At 40.5% G+C, this 19471-nt stretch overlaps 1 protein-coding gene across 3 annotated transcripts in view; it reads right to left on the bottom strand.

Moving 5' to 3' along the window:
• Positions 1 to 19471, bottom strand: part of LOC122395859 (amyloid beta A4 precursor protein-binding family B member 1-interacting protein) — a 235722-nt gene that overhangs the window by 38407 nt on the left and 177844 nt on the right. For all 3 annotated transcript variants that reach the window (XM_043393764.1, XM_043393762.1, XM_043393763.1), the window contains one exon: positions 5010 to 5109. In XM_043393764.1, coding sequence (XP_043249699.1) covers positions 5010 to 5109 — 100 coding nt within the window. The remainder of the gene's footprint in view (positions 1 to 5009; positions 5110 to 19471) is intronic.

Genomic DNA, 19471 nt, shown 5'->3' with positions numbered 1-19471 from the left:
CACCGACGGGGATCGTTCGTTATAATTTACAACCCGAAAATGATTAATTCGAGCAGAGTTTATAATCCGTGAACGATTAATCCCCGGCAGAATTTGTAATACGACAATGAATTGCCCCGTCGCGATTTCCAACGCTGAAATGATTAATTCGCGTACGCCGAAAAATACGAAAATGAAGATAAATATTCCAAATTAGGACGACGTGTCGCTCGCGACGTCCTCGTCGCTCCCACGCGAACCATTAAACCCTGCCCGGGCAAAAATAATAATTCCCTCGGTTACGGTGTCATAAATCTGTCGTTTTGCGCGCGACTCGTACGAGAAAGCATCGACGTATTACCGTATCGATTGTCCGCCCTCGAGCGATACTGGACAAACCGCCATTACCTCGCGACCTCTCGTACCCGCGAGTGCCTGATTCACGGAGACCCCCAGCACTCGCGTGGGTGGCTAGCGATGGGAACGACGCTCCGATATTTAAGGGGGGACCTCTATGCAGAAATCCGAAATTAAGCCGATTTTCAAGAATTATTTCGAAGGATAAGGAATTAATAAATATTTGTAAGATTTTGAGGACTATTTGGAATATACTTCAATTTCATTTTGCAATTTTTTTTGTTCAAATAAAATGCAAAATGGTGGAGATACAGCATGATTTGCTAGAAGCGTCGCAAGACGTCTTCTGAAACGATGTACACTCTAGTGTCGGTTTTTATTATCCGAATCTGCTAAGTAACGAAATATGATTAGTATACAACAATAGTAAATGGATGAACCGAAGATATTGAAAGAAAATTAAAAATTGGAAAAATGGCAGACCTCGGAGCAAAAAGCTTAATATTTCAAAGAAGACTTGTATTCGTTTTTGCATTAAAAATGATGTTTATTTCCGTGATTTTAACTTACTTTTAAGTTCATCCATGAGACATTACTACCATTAAAATGTGTATTAAATTTCAGTCGGATAAGTTGAGTAGTTTTTGAGTAATCGTGTACACCGATTTTGAACTTAGCGAAAAAAGAAGTTTCGAGTAAATCGCGTTTAAAGTTTCGACAAGAGAAATATGTATGATTTTGTGGCTTTCTGACTAATCTGCTATTCCAGCACCGTATAATAATCCTTCTGCTTTCTCAAAATAGTCATTTTGCTCGCGCTGCACGAAAGAACGAATACAAGTCTTCTTCGGAAGGCTCGAGTCCACATTGAAAATTTCTCAATTTCGATATATTATCGTACTATTATCAGCCAAAAGACTTAAATTTTAAATGTTTTTCAACGTTGATATATTACTGTAATTCTGCACCAACAAAATAAAGGCTCAACTTTCTGGATACTTTAATATCTTTATAATTCTTTTTTAATTTCTTGATTTCGATATGTTTTCGCAGAATTGTACCGTGAGATGTATTAGGTCGTCCCATAAGTCCGTGCCGTTCGATATTCTGAAATTGACGAGGATAGTAATTTAATAGAAAACAAAGAAAACTTGTCAGTCGAGGGGACTTCTGAAACTTCAAATATAGTAACATTAACAATTCATAGAAATTTGAAACGAATAGATATTGTGTCGAAGTTCGAAGATTGGAATCAATATTTAATATTCTAATCATATTCTAATATTATAATCAATTACAAGAAATAAAATGTAACAATCTCCAGGCTTATTAGTGGGTAAATAATTTGAAAATGTTAACGTTTTAAGGAAAGGCATTGAACTACATTTTTAAAAAAATGAAACATGTTTTCTAAGGACGATACGAGTATTCGAGGGTGTTGTCGAATGAGAAGAGGTTTACTATTTTTCATAAAATTCCATTACATGTTTAAAATATTACTTCAAGTTGCAGTAGAAAACTCGACACGAACATATGGGACGACATAATATTTGTATCTCTAGAAGATACAATGGTTATGGAATGAGCTATGTAGTAATCGTTAAATAATACAATTCTGAAATTTTTTCTATTTAAAATTGACTGCATATTGTATGACAGGGCAGTTTTCAAGGTAAATTTTTTAATTTAAAGAAAAGTTATTTGCATGGGGATAAATTGTGACAAGTCTTCGTACGATAAAATAGTGGAAATGAGATCGATAAACACGCCGTTCGGGAGACTTCAACGCGTGGTAGGAGCGTACTCCTAATAATTGTAGATCTCGAGCTTTTTGAAGTCGCTAGATAAATGTTTTATTTTACATTGTAATAATACACATACTGTTCAATGTTTAATACGTCAAAAATATACTTCACTAAAGAGAAATCAGAAGAATATTTCCGGTGAAAATTGTCAAAATTAAGTGAATCAAGATTAAGTTCAAATCAAAGAACAGCAAAAGCCTCATCCGACTAGAGAGCCAGTTTCTCAAAATCGATGTCGTAGGACTCAATCTTCCAGAGTTTATTTTATTTACAAAGAACGTCCCTACTCGCGAATACCCTAAACGAGATCGCAGAGGGGCTTTCCGGGCTCCGACACGGCGACGAAAGTGGACACTTTGGCGGGTTTGTTCACCCCTGAACGAGGACGGAAAAGAACGAAATATAATTGAAAACGAGCAGGGCAAATTAAGAAATTCCAGGCACGAGTAACAAGATGGGGGCTGGGTGGGTTCGAGGGACGGAGAGTACCGCGAGGCTGGTGGCGTAGAAGGCGCGAAGGAGGGATCGTGAAACCGCAACGCGGGATATTATCGAGCGCGTGCAACGTGCGGTTAGGGCGGCGATGCGGCACCGTCGAGCATAAATCCGCTGATACGACGTGAAAGCCGACGCCGGCACGGGACGGGGGCCTAGGATTTTTCCCCCGTGGCTCTGTACCGAAGGGGGAGAGGCTGGAGCTAGTTCAAAAGATGTCAGATAAGGTCGATGTTGTGGGTGCGAGGCTCGACGCTGCTGCAGTTGCAACTGCAGCTGCCGCAGAATCACCGCAGGGGACGACGAGCTGGACGTGACCGGCGATTCGAGCCACGACCGAGCCTCGAAACGCCCGCGAACAATGAACGTTGTTCGACGAACATCGATTCTGCTTACCAGGGAACTGTATCGGATATTGCCCCGATAACTGCAACGAAACGTGGCCGGGGATCGAAGATGGGCAACATTCTTATACAGATAAAGGCAACGACCAACGAAAGACAAATAACTCAAGATGCACGTCGAATAAAAATTAGAATTTCAGGCATTCACAGATCAGAACTGTATAATACTCTGCAAGACTAACGTTTTACGATCATTGCAAACTACATAACTTAAAATTTGACTCAGTGCTTATTTTCAAAAACTCGATCAAATTTATTAATTCAAATTCAGAATTAATCTGTTTGGTTCAATAGTAGGTAGCAGTCAAAGTGTTGGAACTGTCAAATCTATTTATTATTCATGTGTTATTTAAGTAAAATTTTGCCCATCTACGAGTAAAAATAAGAACGAAACGTCGTATAACAAAGATTTCAGGAATGCTTTGTCACGAAGTTATAAAAAATACAAAAGCTATAATAATAATGTTCTCATTTCGATGCAGGACAAGAAGAGCTACGTAGTATTGATTAAGATATGTTTACTGTTTTCGTAATTCTGAATTTGTACAATTACAATTTTAGTTTCTTTTTGTTTCGTAACTGATAGATCACAATTTTAGAAATGCAGAAATTCTAGAACTACCGGTAAAAAATACTATAAAACGTTTCCTAATAGAATTTGTATTTGTGATTACTGTCGACAATACGAATAAATCACTAAAATTGTGGCTAAATATCCACAGTTAAGTTTGACAAATCAATCTGAATCTTTGTTCATTTTTAACTGAATAATTCCATTCTTTCATCAATGCTTCCAAAATTTCCTTTCGATATGATCTATCATTAAATGCCATATTAATGATGATCGAGGCTCCCGGGATGATATCTTGCGTGTCTTCCATATGGAATTATTAAATTCTCCGGACTAGAAACGATCGTTTCGGGCCAAAGTTTACCGATAATCGTGATCTATGGCCGCGAAGCGTCGTTATTGGTAGGCGATCGTCTCGTCGGAACGAGTTTTCTGTCCTATTGCCGCGCTCCGTGTCGCCACGAAATCGTTGCAAGGTGTAATAAAACACCGGAAATTGCTCTTTACCGGAGCCCCTCCCCCTCTTCTGTCCACAGAAAAACTCATTAGCCACCATCGGTTTGATTTCGTGAACGTAACGCGTTTACTATGGACGATTCCATTGGCCTAAACTCGTATCAACGTTCGACGAAAATATTGGTCCCCAAGAACGCATCTTTTCCAACGTCGTCTAGCATAATTACATAGGTGTAAGTATCTGTGATGGGGAAAAACAAAGATCTAGCAATTTACAGGACTCAAAGAAATTTTTTATCGTTCGATTACCTATTGATTTCTGTTCAGAGTGAAAAGGACTCAATTTTCGTCACCTTAAAATATGTAAAAGTGTTACTTAATGTATAATTCTCGAATGTATCGGAGAATCTAATAAATTACAGATATGTACAAAACAGCAAATATTAATCTGAAATTTCTATAAGCATCTGCCAGATCGTATTTAATAAATTTGTAATTTATAGAAATAGTGACCGTGGTTGCTAATGGCCTTTCAAGTTGAAGCAACCCTAATAAAAATCGAGCAAAAGAGAAATATGTGTTCTCCTTGTACAGGCTGTGTTGGTAAGTTTGTTGTTTGTCTTCTAAGCGTATTCTGGAAATATATGCCACAATTTCGCCGAGATGAAACGTCCCTTTTGTCCGGGCGATCCCATCCGTTAGCTTATTCACGACGCACGGAATAGACGAGGGCGGAAAGGCTAGAAAAACTGTCCCACATACAAGGTGAATCGCGAAAGGAATGGACGAACGTCGAGGGCGGACAAAAGAGGACGTTCGACTTTTTGCCCCTGCGAAACGTGTTCCTTCGTGGCACGACGCAACGCGGCCACGGAAATTGCGCCCAGATAGAATGATCGCCACTCACCCCAGCAGAGGGCGGTTGTCAAAGAGATAGCTTACCTTCGAGGTTCGCCATGGAGAACCTATAGCTGTCGATCCTCGGTGTGTTGATGTCCGAGTTGAAAGGCCTGAGGGTCGCCGAGCTCACATTGTCCAGACCCTGAAACATCGATTTATCAGAAAGTTAGAACGACGGTCGCGTTGTTATTTATATTATACAGGAAATAAATATTTCATTGACGCGGTGCGCCAAAATAACGGCCCTTGGAACGCGAAAATACGTTCGATACCGTTTAAAAAACTATCCCTTGCAATGCGAAATAATTTATTCGCTATCGTCACTCTCAACATTTTTCATTTTTCACGCCTGGAAAACTACTTACTTTTAGTAAAGTCGTATAAAATTTATCCATATTTGCTCCACATTCGGAATAATAAATATCTTAAACGGAAATATCGCTCGACGTGTGAGAGTCGTCGAAGTTGCCATTTCGAATTGATTTCCTATCGCGGCGAATCTTCTCGTCGATCTCCCCAAAATGGCATCGATAATCAAGTGCATTACACGACGAGCTGCAGGAAGCTAGGTTGGAATTCCCCCCAGAACGGAAATGGCGCTGTTTCTGCGTTTCTTACGTGGGCTCTCGCCAGAAGCCAGCCGACATAGTCGATCGGTAATCCGTTCGAGATCCTTTTACGATCGCAGCTCGGCTGGAAATGCGATTTGCGCGAGATCCGTGGATTCGTTCACCCAATTTCCTTCGATCGGTCGAGTAATTCTAGACTCGCGGCTGGCGGGGGTGGCCGGGGATCAATTTCGGAATCACGGAATCGTTGAGCGCGGCGAAAATTCAGAACGAGATTCGCGCGAAACCATTTCCCATGGTGTTGCTTCCGCTGTTTTCGCGCGAAATCAGTACTGCCCAGAACGAAACGGGGGTGGAAAACGGAGAATTGGAATGCATCCATATTTAACGTAGAATTGTTCCTGCGCGCTGATTGTCGAGTTTAGAGAAAGAAGAATTCTAGCGAGAAGCAACGATTGAAAATATAAATAGTATTAACTGGAAAGCAATATTGCATTTATTTTTTTCTAACGAATAATTATAAAATTCATACTTTCTCTGTTGCTTCTTTCATTATCGTTTGTCAGAGTTAATGGGTTTCTTGATTTATTATTATACCGAGTAATGTTTTATGCATCGAATATCGAGCCTTCGACGGAACCTGTCGTTACAAAGGACAATGCATGATTGATTTCAGTCATCAACGAGTCTTCGAGCCTATATTTATCTGAAATACTGAGAACTGCATCGAATCGAAATATTCGACGCGATAGAACGAAGAAGTTACAATAACGATAAAGTTCCCTTAAACTTCAACGTGTTCTTTATCAGTATTATAGCTTGGTAACAGGTGGACTTCGAACGGTAAAATTATTTTATCTCGGTCAATTTATAAGACGAAGAATCTGAGAGTCGGACATTCGCAAGGAAAGAAACCGTAAATCCTACAACGAATGTTCGTATTAATAATGGGTCTAGTTCTCCCGCGATGAAATATTGAACGTTAACAGTTGTACAAACGTCGCACCGGCGATTTCAATGCGTGGTAACAGTACTGGCGATAGTTTTAGTACCTTCTTGATAGCTCTTTCTACATTTTGCTTTTCTACCGTTTCGTGTCTTCGTTCCAAAGGAAAACGCACTTTCTACGCTCGATTCACAGAGATATCGTCTATAAAATCTTGACAAACAGATCATTCTTAAGAATAGATGTAACCAGCTTCACGCATTCGATATTCATTTTAACGATAAATATTTGCTTCTTTTTAAACTATTCGCAGTTATTCAAATAACTAACACGTATTTATATTACAAGCTATATGTCAAACTTTAAATTTGAAAATTTAAATATAGCTACAGTAATTTGTAGGTCGCAATTATTGTAGCGACTGCATGCATAATACGTTAAAAAAGAAAACGTGAAAGTCTGTGGAAAGAAGATTGTGTATCATTCAGCCAGAGCGGACAAATGGAACATTTCATTGGCTTAAAGATAGAACAGTGTAATGACTGCTTCGAAAATGGCAATGCCCCTTTTGAACGCAGCGTAAATCCAGCCACGTGTCGTTCGAATACACAAATACGCGGATCGATTATTCATCGATTCGATGTGCAATCGTTTACCGTTAATGAACGAGAAGTGATCGAAGTTCGGGGAATACCGAATATCCGCCCATCAATCATTCACCCATACTATTTCGCTGGAGAGAGAGAGAATATATCTGAATGGAATTCAGATTTATGGATCAGAATTTATGAAAGAGTCGTTTCACTGTTGATCAAGATCGTGTGTCGTATGAATTAATGACTGATAGCATTTCTACCGTAAAAATGTAGTTAGTGAACAAATGTATTTGGGGTACATTTAAAGGTTTGGCTGGACAGAACAATGGTTGCTTTCGACAATCGGAAACAACAAAGACAGATCGAACTTTGTTCTCTGGTGAAAACCTGAGGAAGCACGTGGACGAAGGGTCGCTCAAATTGAATAAGAATGAGAAAGTATGTGTGTGAGTGGAAGAGGAAGACAGATAGGTTTCATTAGAAACTTGGACTGAAGAAACCCTGTTCTTCTAACGGAAGTAAAACACGATGTCAGTTGTCGACAGAGAAGCGACCAATATTTCACTTAGTCTGTTGTTATTTAATATAACAGAGGGGAAGTATTACTATCGGCTATAAAAACAAAATTCGGCTCCCAAGTTATTTCTCCGATCGTATTTTGTGCCTGGTCAACATCTACAAAACCGATTAATTCTCGTTGATCGTGTATCCAAATTTCGACAGCTAGTTTAACCGGATTAATTAAAATCGTGTTAGTCTCGGTAAATAGAGGCTAACAGACTATCAAAGCAAGCGAAATTTCATGATATAATAATTATCGGTACTGTCAAAGACATTTAATTGAATTGTAACGAACAAAATTACTCGAATAATTAACTTACTGGTAGTAATATTTTGATAAACAGTGTAGAAACGCGTATTAAAAGTTCTCAAACTTTAAATACCTGCAGTTCCGAAATGACTAGTGTTTTATTAATTATTGAGGCATTGTTAGAAGCGGCAAAGCTTCCCCTTTAACGTGGTTTTTGATTTTTGTCGATCCGACTTTCCGTTTTGGAGATATCATAGTGTAAAGACAATCGTAATTTTTTAAATTCCGCTACGTCTGACTCTACGCCTTACGAAAGTCTATTAACGCGTATTGAAAATACTAAAAAGTTTAGATGCGTGCAGTTCCGAAACTATTAGTGTTTTATTAATTATTAAGGTATTGTTAGAAGCGGCAAAGCCTCCCCTTTAAAATGGCTTTTTGTTTTTGTCGATCGGACTTTCCGTTTCCGAGATATCGTAATTTATGTAAAAGGGTATTTTTCTTAATTTGACTATCTCCGTCTCCGTCTGACGCGTCGCGCTGGACCTCTTTGTCGCACGTGAGACGTGACTCTCGTGACCTACTTCCGCGTAGTATTTCCAAGAATTTACTACGCACTGTTTACTATTGTCACGCGCGCGAGATGAATGAACTCGCGAGCGCACTACAAAACGTAAACAAACCCTATCTCCGAAACTAGCCACCGCATCGACGCGAAATTAAAAATGCTATATCTCGGGAACTAATTACGCTATCGACTTGAAACAAATTTCATTTTAAAGGGCTTTTCATCCCCTATCCTATGAACATAACAATTATTATAATTTATGCTATTTTCTGTGTTTATTTTGACATTTACTTTGATGCTCGACATGAGATAAAAATTTTCATATCTCCGGAACTAATTATGCTATCGACTTGTATAAACACTCATTTTAAAAGGTACTTCATCCTCTACCCGATGAGTATATTAACTATTATTATTTATGCTGTCTTCTATATTTATTTTGACGCTATGTTCTCATTGAAGTTTCAGCAATTCCTATTGATATTGTAGTCGTTAATAATATCTGACTGAACTATTGAGTACTAAGTCATTGTACCTTAACACTATTATACTTTTGTCAACAAATCTGTATGTTTATATGTATATTGACCATTGTTTGACTTTATATATCAGAAGTGTTCCATTACAAAATTTTAATCTCTATCTAAAATCCTTTCCTGGTATAATTAGTTCGTAGTACTGTAGTTCCGTGGACTGATGACCAAACTGTTTTGGTTTTACTTTGCAGATAAGAGTTACTGGCAAGAGTAAATTGCGTCATAGTCCTTTCTCAGCGTGAGAATATTTTTTAATCGTTCGTGAAGGGCCACTAGTAAAAGATATGCCTCTCTCTAAAGTAAAATCTTATAAAACTAAAAAGAGTAGACTAAGTTTTATTTGTTACTAAAACACTCATATCCTAATACGTTGATAACATTAAATTCTTGAACAAATACTCTGTTCTGTTTTGTTTTATATATCAGAAATGATCGATCAAAAATGAAATTTTGCAGACTCGTATATATTCAATTTTTGATAAAATTCTGTATTATATCAACACTAGATTTACGGATGTCTGATTCCATATTTAAAATTGCAGAACGCGTAAATATTATTTTTTAACAACTTAAGTTGAATTTGATTGATGCAATAGCACGAATACATATTCTAATTAAAAGAAAAATCGTATTGCAAGGTAATCGTCACCATGAAAGGTATCAATATATATACGTGCGATCAATGCCCGTAAACCTAGTGTTAACGTATGTATGTATGTACGAATCTTGGAAGTTTATCCAACAAATTTGTCAACGAAACAGAGAGATATTGAAATTTTCCCACAAACGAAAGTTCTAATCGTTCCAAAACCATAACGTTTTCCAATACCTTGTGTCCTATAACAGCGTTACGAGGCTTTTCGAGTCTCACTAGAGCGGCTAAGGAAGGCGTTTTGAAAAATCTTGTCCGCGCTGGAACCAGGCGAACGCTTCTCTCACGGTGGCGCACACAGCCAGCGGACTTCCGCGTTTTGAACCATTAGCCGTAAATAATGCGAGAGCCGAGCTGCCCGCTCGGCCGTGTGTGTATATGCGGCGTTCTACGGCGGTTAATCAAGCAACAGCACCGCGCACAGTGAGCACACAATGCCTTCGGCCCCGAACACACACGACAAAACGTTCCAAGCGTACGGGAGAAAACTGGGCTCGCCGTGTGTACGCCGTGTACACGTTCCGTTGCGCCCGATAGATCGCCGCCACTCCTCCACCCCTCGCTCCTCGGCCTAGTTCTCTGTGTAGTCCGAGGCACATGGGACCCCATGGCACGTACTATCGGCTGGAAGCGCGCGGATGGGCCACGATAGGGTGAAGTTACTCTGCCTTACCCACCACCTACAACCTACACGCGAAGAACAAACGCTTTCCATCCAGCATTAGGTGACTTTCCATTCACGACGTTGTGGGGAAACAAGTTTTCTTACGACAGATTTGGATGGTATCGTCGAACCAATTTTCCTTTATCGCGAGGAACTGGAAAAATTACTCTGCACGAAATAGGGTGTAAAAATTTCGAGGAAACGTATGTTTTTTTTTAATTTTTCACAGAATTAAAATCTGAAGCACTTTCTGCAGTCCACCCAAGCGGCGCTGTGGTAGCGTACAAAGAAGAATCTCCATGCGGTCATTTGCGTTATATTATTATTTTTTGTGTTTAATTTATAATATATTATATTTCATTAGCATAAATGCCTTTTAATGTTATTTAATTGCATTCCAAATCCAATGTGTTTTCTTATTTTTTCCTTAAGTTTGAATGACACAAGAGTAACTTTCAACTTTACAGTATTTTTAATTATTTATAAAATATTTAAATCCTTACTGAACAGAATGAAGATTGATGTGTCTATTTTAGATAAGCAGAATTCCAATGAATAACGTGTCCAACGTGTCTCGGTTACACACATCCAATATCCAAAAGCAAGTTTTTCGCGTTAGAGTTTCAATTCCTCAATTCCAATGCATCAAAGCGGCTCGAAAACTGTATAAAAATTCAATTAATTCGCCCGGTTCTGATCCACAAGATTATTTCACCGACTCGTCATGCCTCGCGGACGACTCATTTCATCCGAGCGGCAGTAAATTTTGTAATAAACGAACCATGAGAGGAAGAAGTTTCTATGTAGCAACATTCTTCAGCGACCGGTTGCAAATTAAATATTAATCGCAGGTGGCAAAGAACTCGTCTCGATGATCGACGAGACTTTTAACACGTTGACTGCCAAACCAAACCCCTCGAATCCTCCACAAAAACAAAACTTTCTAGACAATTGGAAACTAGCATAACCATAATTTGTCATGAAACTTATTTTCAAGTCTCTTTAAAATTCAAGAGTCATATTTAGATTTATTTTCTTTAACGTTTAATCTCGAGAATCTTTTTAGCTGCTTAGTGAAAAACAATGTCACCCGTATGTGGGTGACGTGGCAGTCAATGTGTTAAAAACTAAACCCATGAAAATGTTTTCTCCCGTAAAAATGGCGCGTTCATTTTCGAGTTCAGTGAGTGCATCAGGCTCGATAAATCGGGGTTTATGTACTTGAGAACACAGAGGGACGCGCATTACACGGCAGTATCGACGGTCCTCCCGATGGTCCGTGCGGCGGTGTGGGTGTGAATGTGGTGAACGACCCGGTAACCACCATTCGGCCAACAGGCACAACAGTTAGATTCGAGCGGATAAGCCGACTCTTCCTGTAATGCGAAACTCGTGGATGTTATGTCCGCCGTATTTCGTGCGCATTGTCACGGATATTTAGCCGTGTTATTGACGTGCACGCGGCAGATAGCTTCGAACGATAGGAGAACGAATTTCTCGAGGAATTCTATCGGCGAAACACTCGTCGAGAAGTTAATCGATTCGTGAGCAATTTTCGAACGGGCGTGTGCGGGACGAACGTAACCGGTAGATCTCATTTCAAGGAAAGAACCAGTCGTTTTGGACCGGATCGTAATCACTTTTCAGTGTTTGAACTGTCTAGAGAAAACACGAGAAACCATTCGCGTGATCCTTTTCTTTCTGGGAATCAAGATCGAAGCTTTTGTGCTTTGGATAGCACGGGGGCATCGATGAACTTGTAATTGTCGAGTTAATGGTTTTAGCGATGTTTGTTAAAAGTTGTGTAATTTGTTTTAGTTTGATTTGTTAGTCGCTAAGTTGTGTTGAATGAGAATGGATGGTAAGCGTTGTCAGCGATGTTCCAGAGCATACCGAAAACTGTGGGTACCAAGTTAATAATCAATATTGACCGAGGCCACGTAACTTTCAGAAATAACAGCAGTTTGACTACGAAATCTCCGCTCGAACGAAAGTTTCGATTGTTTTGCTACGAACTCCTGATAGATAATTGGAAATACTGAAACATTTTGCTATCGTTGAAATCAAGTGTCCGGAGATCATTCCTATGGAGATGTCTAGTTTACGTTGAAACAATAATTCAAGTAATATGTAAGCTCAATTATTTTAGGAAAAAGAAATTTAAGAAAAGTTTGACACATTAACTTATAACAGATGCCACGATTTTCACTGAAGTAGCTAAAGAAATTAATTCTCAAAATTAAATTTGTAAAAAAAAGTTCTAAATACAACTAAAAACAAAGTTTCGTGAACAATTTAACAGGTGATTCACTTCTATTATTTGCGATGTAACAAATAGCTTTAGCAGTCTTTTGGGTACTTGGGTGTCCCAAAAATGTTCTGCATTCGTTATCAAAAGTTTGAGAACGTTTACGAGCGCGGCGGGCGCGATGATTCCATCGTAACGCGCTTAAGCAAAAGGTCGCACGACGCACTTAAAGCAACCCCGGGGAACGTTCTCGAGTTTCGCAGCGGCTGAAGAAGTTGTTCCGCCGATGATGCAATAATTTCTGCCGCGGGTCCGGGCCGCGGCGTTAAATTTTTCATGGCCACGAGGTCTCTTTCGGGCGGCGAACCGCGCCGAGCGAAATGAAAAGAGCAGAAAAGCTCGCACTCGCCGAGTGTCGGTTTACTCGAGGAAAGAGTGGAGTTTACTCTCGACTCTGCTCGACTCGACTACTCCCGGTTCCTCGGCCTTTCACGCGGCCCTCGAGAGGGCTCGCGTTTTCCCAGGCAAAAGGCAAAGGAGGCACCCGGAGGCTGACGCCAATTTATTTGCCGCGAGGCCTCTCTCTCTCTCGCCGGAGCTTTATTGCTCGGCGATAAAGCCGCGCAAGAAAATCGAGCTTCTCCCGATTCGGCTAACGAAGCTCGCTGATATCTCAACCAGGCGTGCAACTTCCGTGTTTTCTCGCGCAAGAATTCGGAACGCGAGGGACGAACTAGAGAGCTCCAAAAATAGAAATATATTTGCTAAATAAATACGACAGAGTTTCGATCTGAGTTTTCTGCTAACTGAGCTCAGGAAAAAACAAACGAGACGCTCAGGGGGTGCAATAAACGAGTGCCCTCCTCAGGCAGTACTGCACCAATGGTTACAAATTTTCGTTAAAAATACATGCATGCAATTTTCAACAATTTTTTTTCTCTTCTCTAAATTAGTTTGAAGCCTCGAGTGTAATAAATTCTAAAAATTTTCAGAGTTTGCTTCGATAAAATTTATAAATATTGAAGCAACGTTGCAGATAGAATGAATAGCTCTATGGTGCACCGACTGACAGGCCTAAATAAGAAATATGTCCCTCGGGGGACAGCGACGAAATTTGTCCCGACGAGGCGACGGATCTGTCACTCGTGAAAGAACTCGCAGGAAAATGCAGGTGTCACCCGTGTGTGGACGACGTGGCAGCCGATATATTAAAAGCTACGAGACGTTGGTTCCAGCAACCCCTGCCAATAGTCGAATTGGAAAGAAAACTGGCTGGAATCTACGCCAAACGAGGACCCGGGAGGAAACCGCGTCGAAAATACGAGTCGATTATTAACAAACTTTAGAGTTTCATAGTTCTCGTGCAAAACAAGGATCAAGGGTTGAAATAAAAAGGTGGGGGAGTCACGTTTCGTGGAAAGTCTGACGTACGACACTGTTCAAAGCCAGGAGTGGGGAGGGAAAAAAGGTACCTCGAGTGTATTTAATCCTCTTCTTGGCTCCGAATACGGAGACACTGGACGAGTGAGAAAAATACGTGATTTGTCTCCGTCCCAAAGAATCCCCCAACCCCTCTGGCTGTCGTAGACGCGTTTCGTGCCAAGACACTGTTTCCTGTCGTTCCTCGAGTAACGAAGTTACTGCGGCGACGTACGAATCTTTGTATCGAGTTTTGCAGTGCCTTCGATCGACACATTTTTCAAATACAATGCAATCCGCTGCGAGGCAGTCGTACCCTCGAGAGAGGAAATATTCCAAAAACGCGAAATCGATTTAATTTTGCTGTTCCAGGGAATGGAACGTTCGCGTAATAAAAATATCACGCTGTTCTTCGAGCGTTTTACGTAATGAGTATCTCGAAAATGTGAACAGACGTGGGAAATGTATGAGAAATAAATTAAACTCTCGTTTTCTGAACGTTATTCCAGTTTTAAATATTGACAAAATGTACGCTTTATTTTGACGGTAATATAAAACGAAAAATGCTCTGTTCGATTCAAATTAAAAATATAAATAGAGTGGAAAGAATAAAATTATGAAAAAACGAAACAAAATAACATTAAACAGAGTACTATTTTTAACTTTTCTCAATGTTTCGAGGAATAAATATTGAAAACATGAAATATGTATTTTTCGTGAGTTTATTACTCAATTTTTGGCAATCACCAGTTAGCAGACAATTTATGAAACTAATAAGAAAGTGGAATAGTACCACCTGTACTGTAGTAAGTATGGAAATCGAAATCGACAGCGTCAAAAAGATACGTTCGAAATAAAAACTAGACTGTCGTCGCCGAACAGGTAAAACGTGTCTGATTTTATAACTTTATTAATATACATAAACACCTATCGATTGTGCATTATGTATTTCGATTTAAAACCTACGCAAGTAAATGTTGCTCCTTAGAAAGCTTCCAATCACGATTATGGTGATTCGAATTTATTTCATCGCAAATGCCAAGGGACATAAATTAAACATTTTTTTATTAAGCAGAAGAGAAAGGAAACTAATAAATTACTACTGACAAGCGTGGAGAATAGAGACAAAAAAAAGCAACGTATGTACTGTTCGGTTCTTATTATACGCCTGTATTTTATAACTATGACACACAAAGAAAAAAGAAATTAATAAGTTGCTAATAGCAGCATATTCTAGCTGTCAATGTTAAAGTGTGAAAATTTTGTATTGCAAAACAAGAGGCTAAACCAATTATGTAATTTGGTAAAGGAAAAAAGAAAACAAGTTACTGGTTGACAAAAGATTTACAGAAAATATGAACATACTAGCTTCTGTTTATTCAGGAAAATAATGAAAATGCATCACTAGAATTATGGGATCTGTTGGTGCATGAAAAATGGGAAGTAATAAATTACAATTAACAACATCTGTGTATCGAGAATATTCTACGCGTAAATCCTGAAATGTCAATATGCCTGGTGTGCCATTTACCAACAAGATCAGCAAAAATATTTACAAAAGTAGCTATCTGTTATCTGATTAAGTATTCCTCGTATTTATTAATACGCTGAGAAACAAAGCTGATAATAAACTTATATTGGCAAAAGCATAGCACGTACAATGTCCTAGTGTGTCGAAACTCTGAAGGTACCAATTTGTTATTTTATTCCCATTAGACGATCTTAACATTACTCAATCTTCTTGTCTCTTAATATAAGACAAACGAACTAATAATAAATAAGTGAATCCCAAAATGAAAATATGTTTACCTAATTCCTTAATATAGTATATAGAATTACCCATAAAATCATCGAGTAACGCTATGGGACCGATCAGTTTGCTGTCTAATCGTTATTGCAAAACCCAGTTGGCGCGTTAACGAAAAATGAAAAGCAATAAATAGCTGTTGACGAAGGCTGTGCACCGCGAATATTCAAACGGTAAATCCCGAAACGTCGATATACCAGGTGTCGTTTACCGCCAGGAACGTCGAAAACGCTCGGATCGACAAAAAGATCCAATCAATTTGCTGCCCGACGGAATTCCATTTCTTACGATCACCGGTTCCCCGGCGAGTCCAAAGTGTCTCTTTCATTCAGAACAACTTTCCGTGAGATGGTCGGTTATTACGTGGAATAGAGTGTTTTAAATACGGAAACCGGTTCGGAAAACACAATCCTACGCGCTCGTAGAGGAAGCGAGCTACAATTTCTCGGAACCCGTTCCACCTGAAAGACCACGGTTAAGCCGAGCCGTCCTAATACATGCATAATTTCTTCTTCCATTCCGTGCAACCCTCCTCTTACGCTCGTCTCTACCACCCTACCGTGTCCTTTATCCTCTAACCGGGACCGTTTTCGGGAAGCCTAAGAACCCGTGTCCGGCAATCCGCGTAATCAAATGTAAATGCCTCCTGCGAGCGATACTCACGTCGTCCTGCGCCTTGTGGCTTTTCCAGCGGAAAAACCTGTCCATTTGGCGGCCTGGGAAGCCTCGTACAGGCTCCTGGTAATCTTCCCCGACAGCGTCTCACAGCATCCCGTCAGAAAGTCCCCTCGAAGGCGTTCGCGATCGCGTTTCTTTCGACTTCGTCGCGAGGACGGTGAGACGCGTGCAGACTTCCGGTCCCATGACTCACGGAAGGATCTACCTTCCAAGGAGAGGCTCTCCGGAGGAGCCAGCAAACTCTCGTGTCATCGTAAACGGTCTCGTGGAATCACCTCCCGATCCTCGTGAACGCTTCATTCGATCAGCGAACGGGTCTGGCCACCCTCGCGCGGATCAAAGTCAACGCCGTTTGAACCCGATGACAGTCCTTGAACTCGCTCCAACGACCGCTTAATGACAGTCATCGCGCGGATCAGCCGGCCGTCATCGTCCTCGGGGCTCCTCTCGCGTGACCGCGACGACCGAATCATAGACAGCTTCCTCTTGCACGTGATCTACGAGCTTCCAGCCGGGATCGATCGCTTCGACGAGTTGAGATGTACTCTACGATCGTCTGTAACGATCTACTTAGTGGTACAAACAAGTAGAAGGTTTTCTCTTGACAAATGGAGGATTTTTTAGCTACCTCAAGCTCTCATTGAAAATGGTACCTTGTATTCGAACTATAGCAGAAAAAGAAGATTGTTGGGAAAAGTCCTTGGATCTGGCGATCTATAGTTCTGTCATTGAAAGTGGTGGAATTTTGATCGACAGGCATTCCTCTCACTAATTGTACAATGGAATATCGTCAGTTGTCATTTTAGAGCAAATTGCAACAAGGAAGATCGCTAGAAGTTCTTGGATCCTAGCTATGACCTAACCGAGGCTGTCATAATTCTGCCATCGAAAATGATACTCTGCAATGTTGACCAGATCACCAGATACTCATCCCACTAATTGTGTAACAAAATATCGTCAATCGTCACTTTAGAGCAAATTGCAACAAGGAAGATCGCTAGAAGTTCTTGGATCCTAGCTATGACCTAACTGAGGCTCTCGTAATTCTGTCGTTGAAAATTGATACTCTGTACTTTTTACGAGATCGATAGGTACTCCTCCCACTAACCATACATCGAAATATCATTAATCGTCACTTTAGAGCAAATTGCAACGCGGAAGATCGCTAGAAGTCCTAACTGAGGCTCTCGTAATTCTGTCATAGAAAATGGTACCCTGCAATTTTTAGGTACCCGTCCCACTGAACCTTTGTCAAAATATCAGTCGTCACTTTTGAACAATTTGCAACCCGGAAGAGGTCGTTGGATGAACGCGCGGGAGTATTCACGGAAGATTTCTCGTAGCGTCGATGGTCGAGCGCGGCGGAAACTGGCTGGTCCCGATCGCGGTTGAATCACGGTCGAGGTTCATGGTGAAATACGGACGTGCTGCCGTGATCGCGACTGGCGTGGTATTGCGGGTACTGGATGCTGATCCGCGAGGGATTCAACGTGGAGCCGGTCGGTACTCGGTTCCCCGCCCCTCTCGATTCCCTCCTCCGCGATACGGACGAACGAGAGGAGCAACCGACCGTCTCTCTCGCACTCGCGCCACCTCCGTTCCGTGTTTCTCCTTCCCCGTGATTCCGCGTCCGGCACGCGCATGTGCGGCTATCGATTCCGCCGGTTCCCGCAGGAACACAGGACTACAACGGTACTTTTCCTGCGCAATGTCGCGAGGAGACCGTCCGGAGTCCTGCGAGGCGACTGCGGACCACAACCACCGATCTGGGACTTCCTGGCGGTGGGTGTCTCTTCGCCACCCCCAGGAGATCCTTCGATCGATCGTGATCAAACTGATTTTTCGATGAAATCTGTCGTCCATCGACACCGTAATAATCCTTTGGAGTCTCGAGACACTTTTGGTACCTCGTTTCACCGATTTTTTCAGTAGAAATTTAAGACATAATATTGACAGGATGTTCCCTGGATCAAATGCTGATGATTCGTAAAATGAACGCTCCGGGATTGACGTGTTCATCTTTCGTGCAGCGGTGGCGAAATTCGACACCAAATGCTTGTACTCTGTGACATCTGCTGGTGTCGAGTTTCCTTTAGTTGGGAGAAATGTTCAACTTACGAATCATGTATGGAATCGTTACTGTACTCGCGAAAGCGTCCTTCGAGAGGTATAAATCGAAATAACCTAGGCTTATATTTGTTCGTTTTGTGATTCTACATTCATATAAAAAATATCTCGCTATATTTTGGATGGTACATGTATGTAAATACTCTGTAAAAGTCTTAAGTCAAATGAACCAGCAGATGTTATCAGAAAATATTTTTTAGAGCTGTGATCACGAAACATGTGAAGAGAAGAACTTTCCCTATTTATCAATGTTCTTTTCTTAACTTTTCGTAATTCCAGTTGTCGACAGTATCGATTCTCAATATTAACTTTCCTCGTCGTAAGAAAGGATGAAGGCTTACATCGAACGTCAAGAAATTGCAGTGACACATTTTCCAAGAGATTCTGTAAGTTCTACAAACGATTGATGTGGAAAATTTACGACTAAATTTTTCTGAACTTTATGAAAGAAAAATGACTCTAATATTTTGTCGTCACTTTCACCGTCTTTCTAAAAACTACTTCGACTGTAGACTGCATCGAATTTCTTGAAAGCAACAGTCAAGTATTTACAAATACCTATTTGGTACTCTGAGGATCTGAACGCTGGTAAACAGTCATCTGATCGTAATATAGTATCGAGTAATAGCGTATCAGGTATCGTATAAGTATGTGTTCCAACGTATAAAGCGATAGAGACAAGTCGTAACCTTATACACGTACTCGTACAAAGTTCATACGTCTTCCATTAAGGTTTGATCATACTTATAAGTAACGTTATAACGTTTCCAAGTACATATGTACAGAAGATGTCGAATAAGATCCTTCGGAAAACCTGTTAGGAATGCGCGAGTTGGAAATGCTTCCTTTTTCATCGTTTGCTTCTTGGCTGAGCTGTATTTTT

The sequence above is a fragment of the Colletes gigas genome, unplaced genomic scaffold (assembly GCF_013123115.1).
Source record: "Colletes gigas isolate AHSC1104 unplaced genomic scaffold, ASM1312311v1 Colletes_gigas_Sc00006, whole genome shotgun sequence".
NCBI lineage: Eukaryota > Metazoa > Arthropoda > Insecta > Hymenoptera > Colletidae > Colletes > Colletes gigas.
Note: the sequence above shows the minus strand (reverse complement) of the source record. Positions and strands in the feature narration are given on the sequence as shown.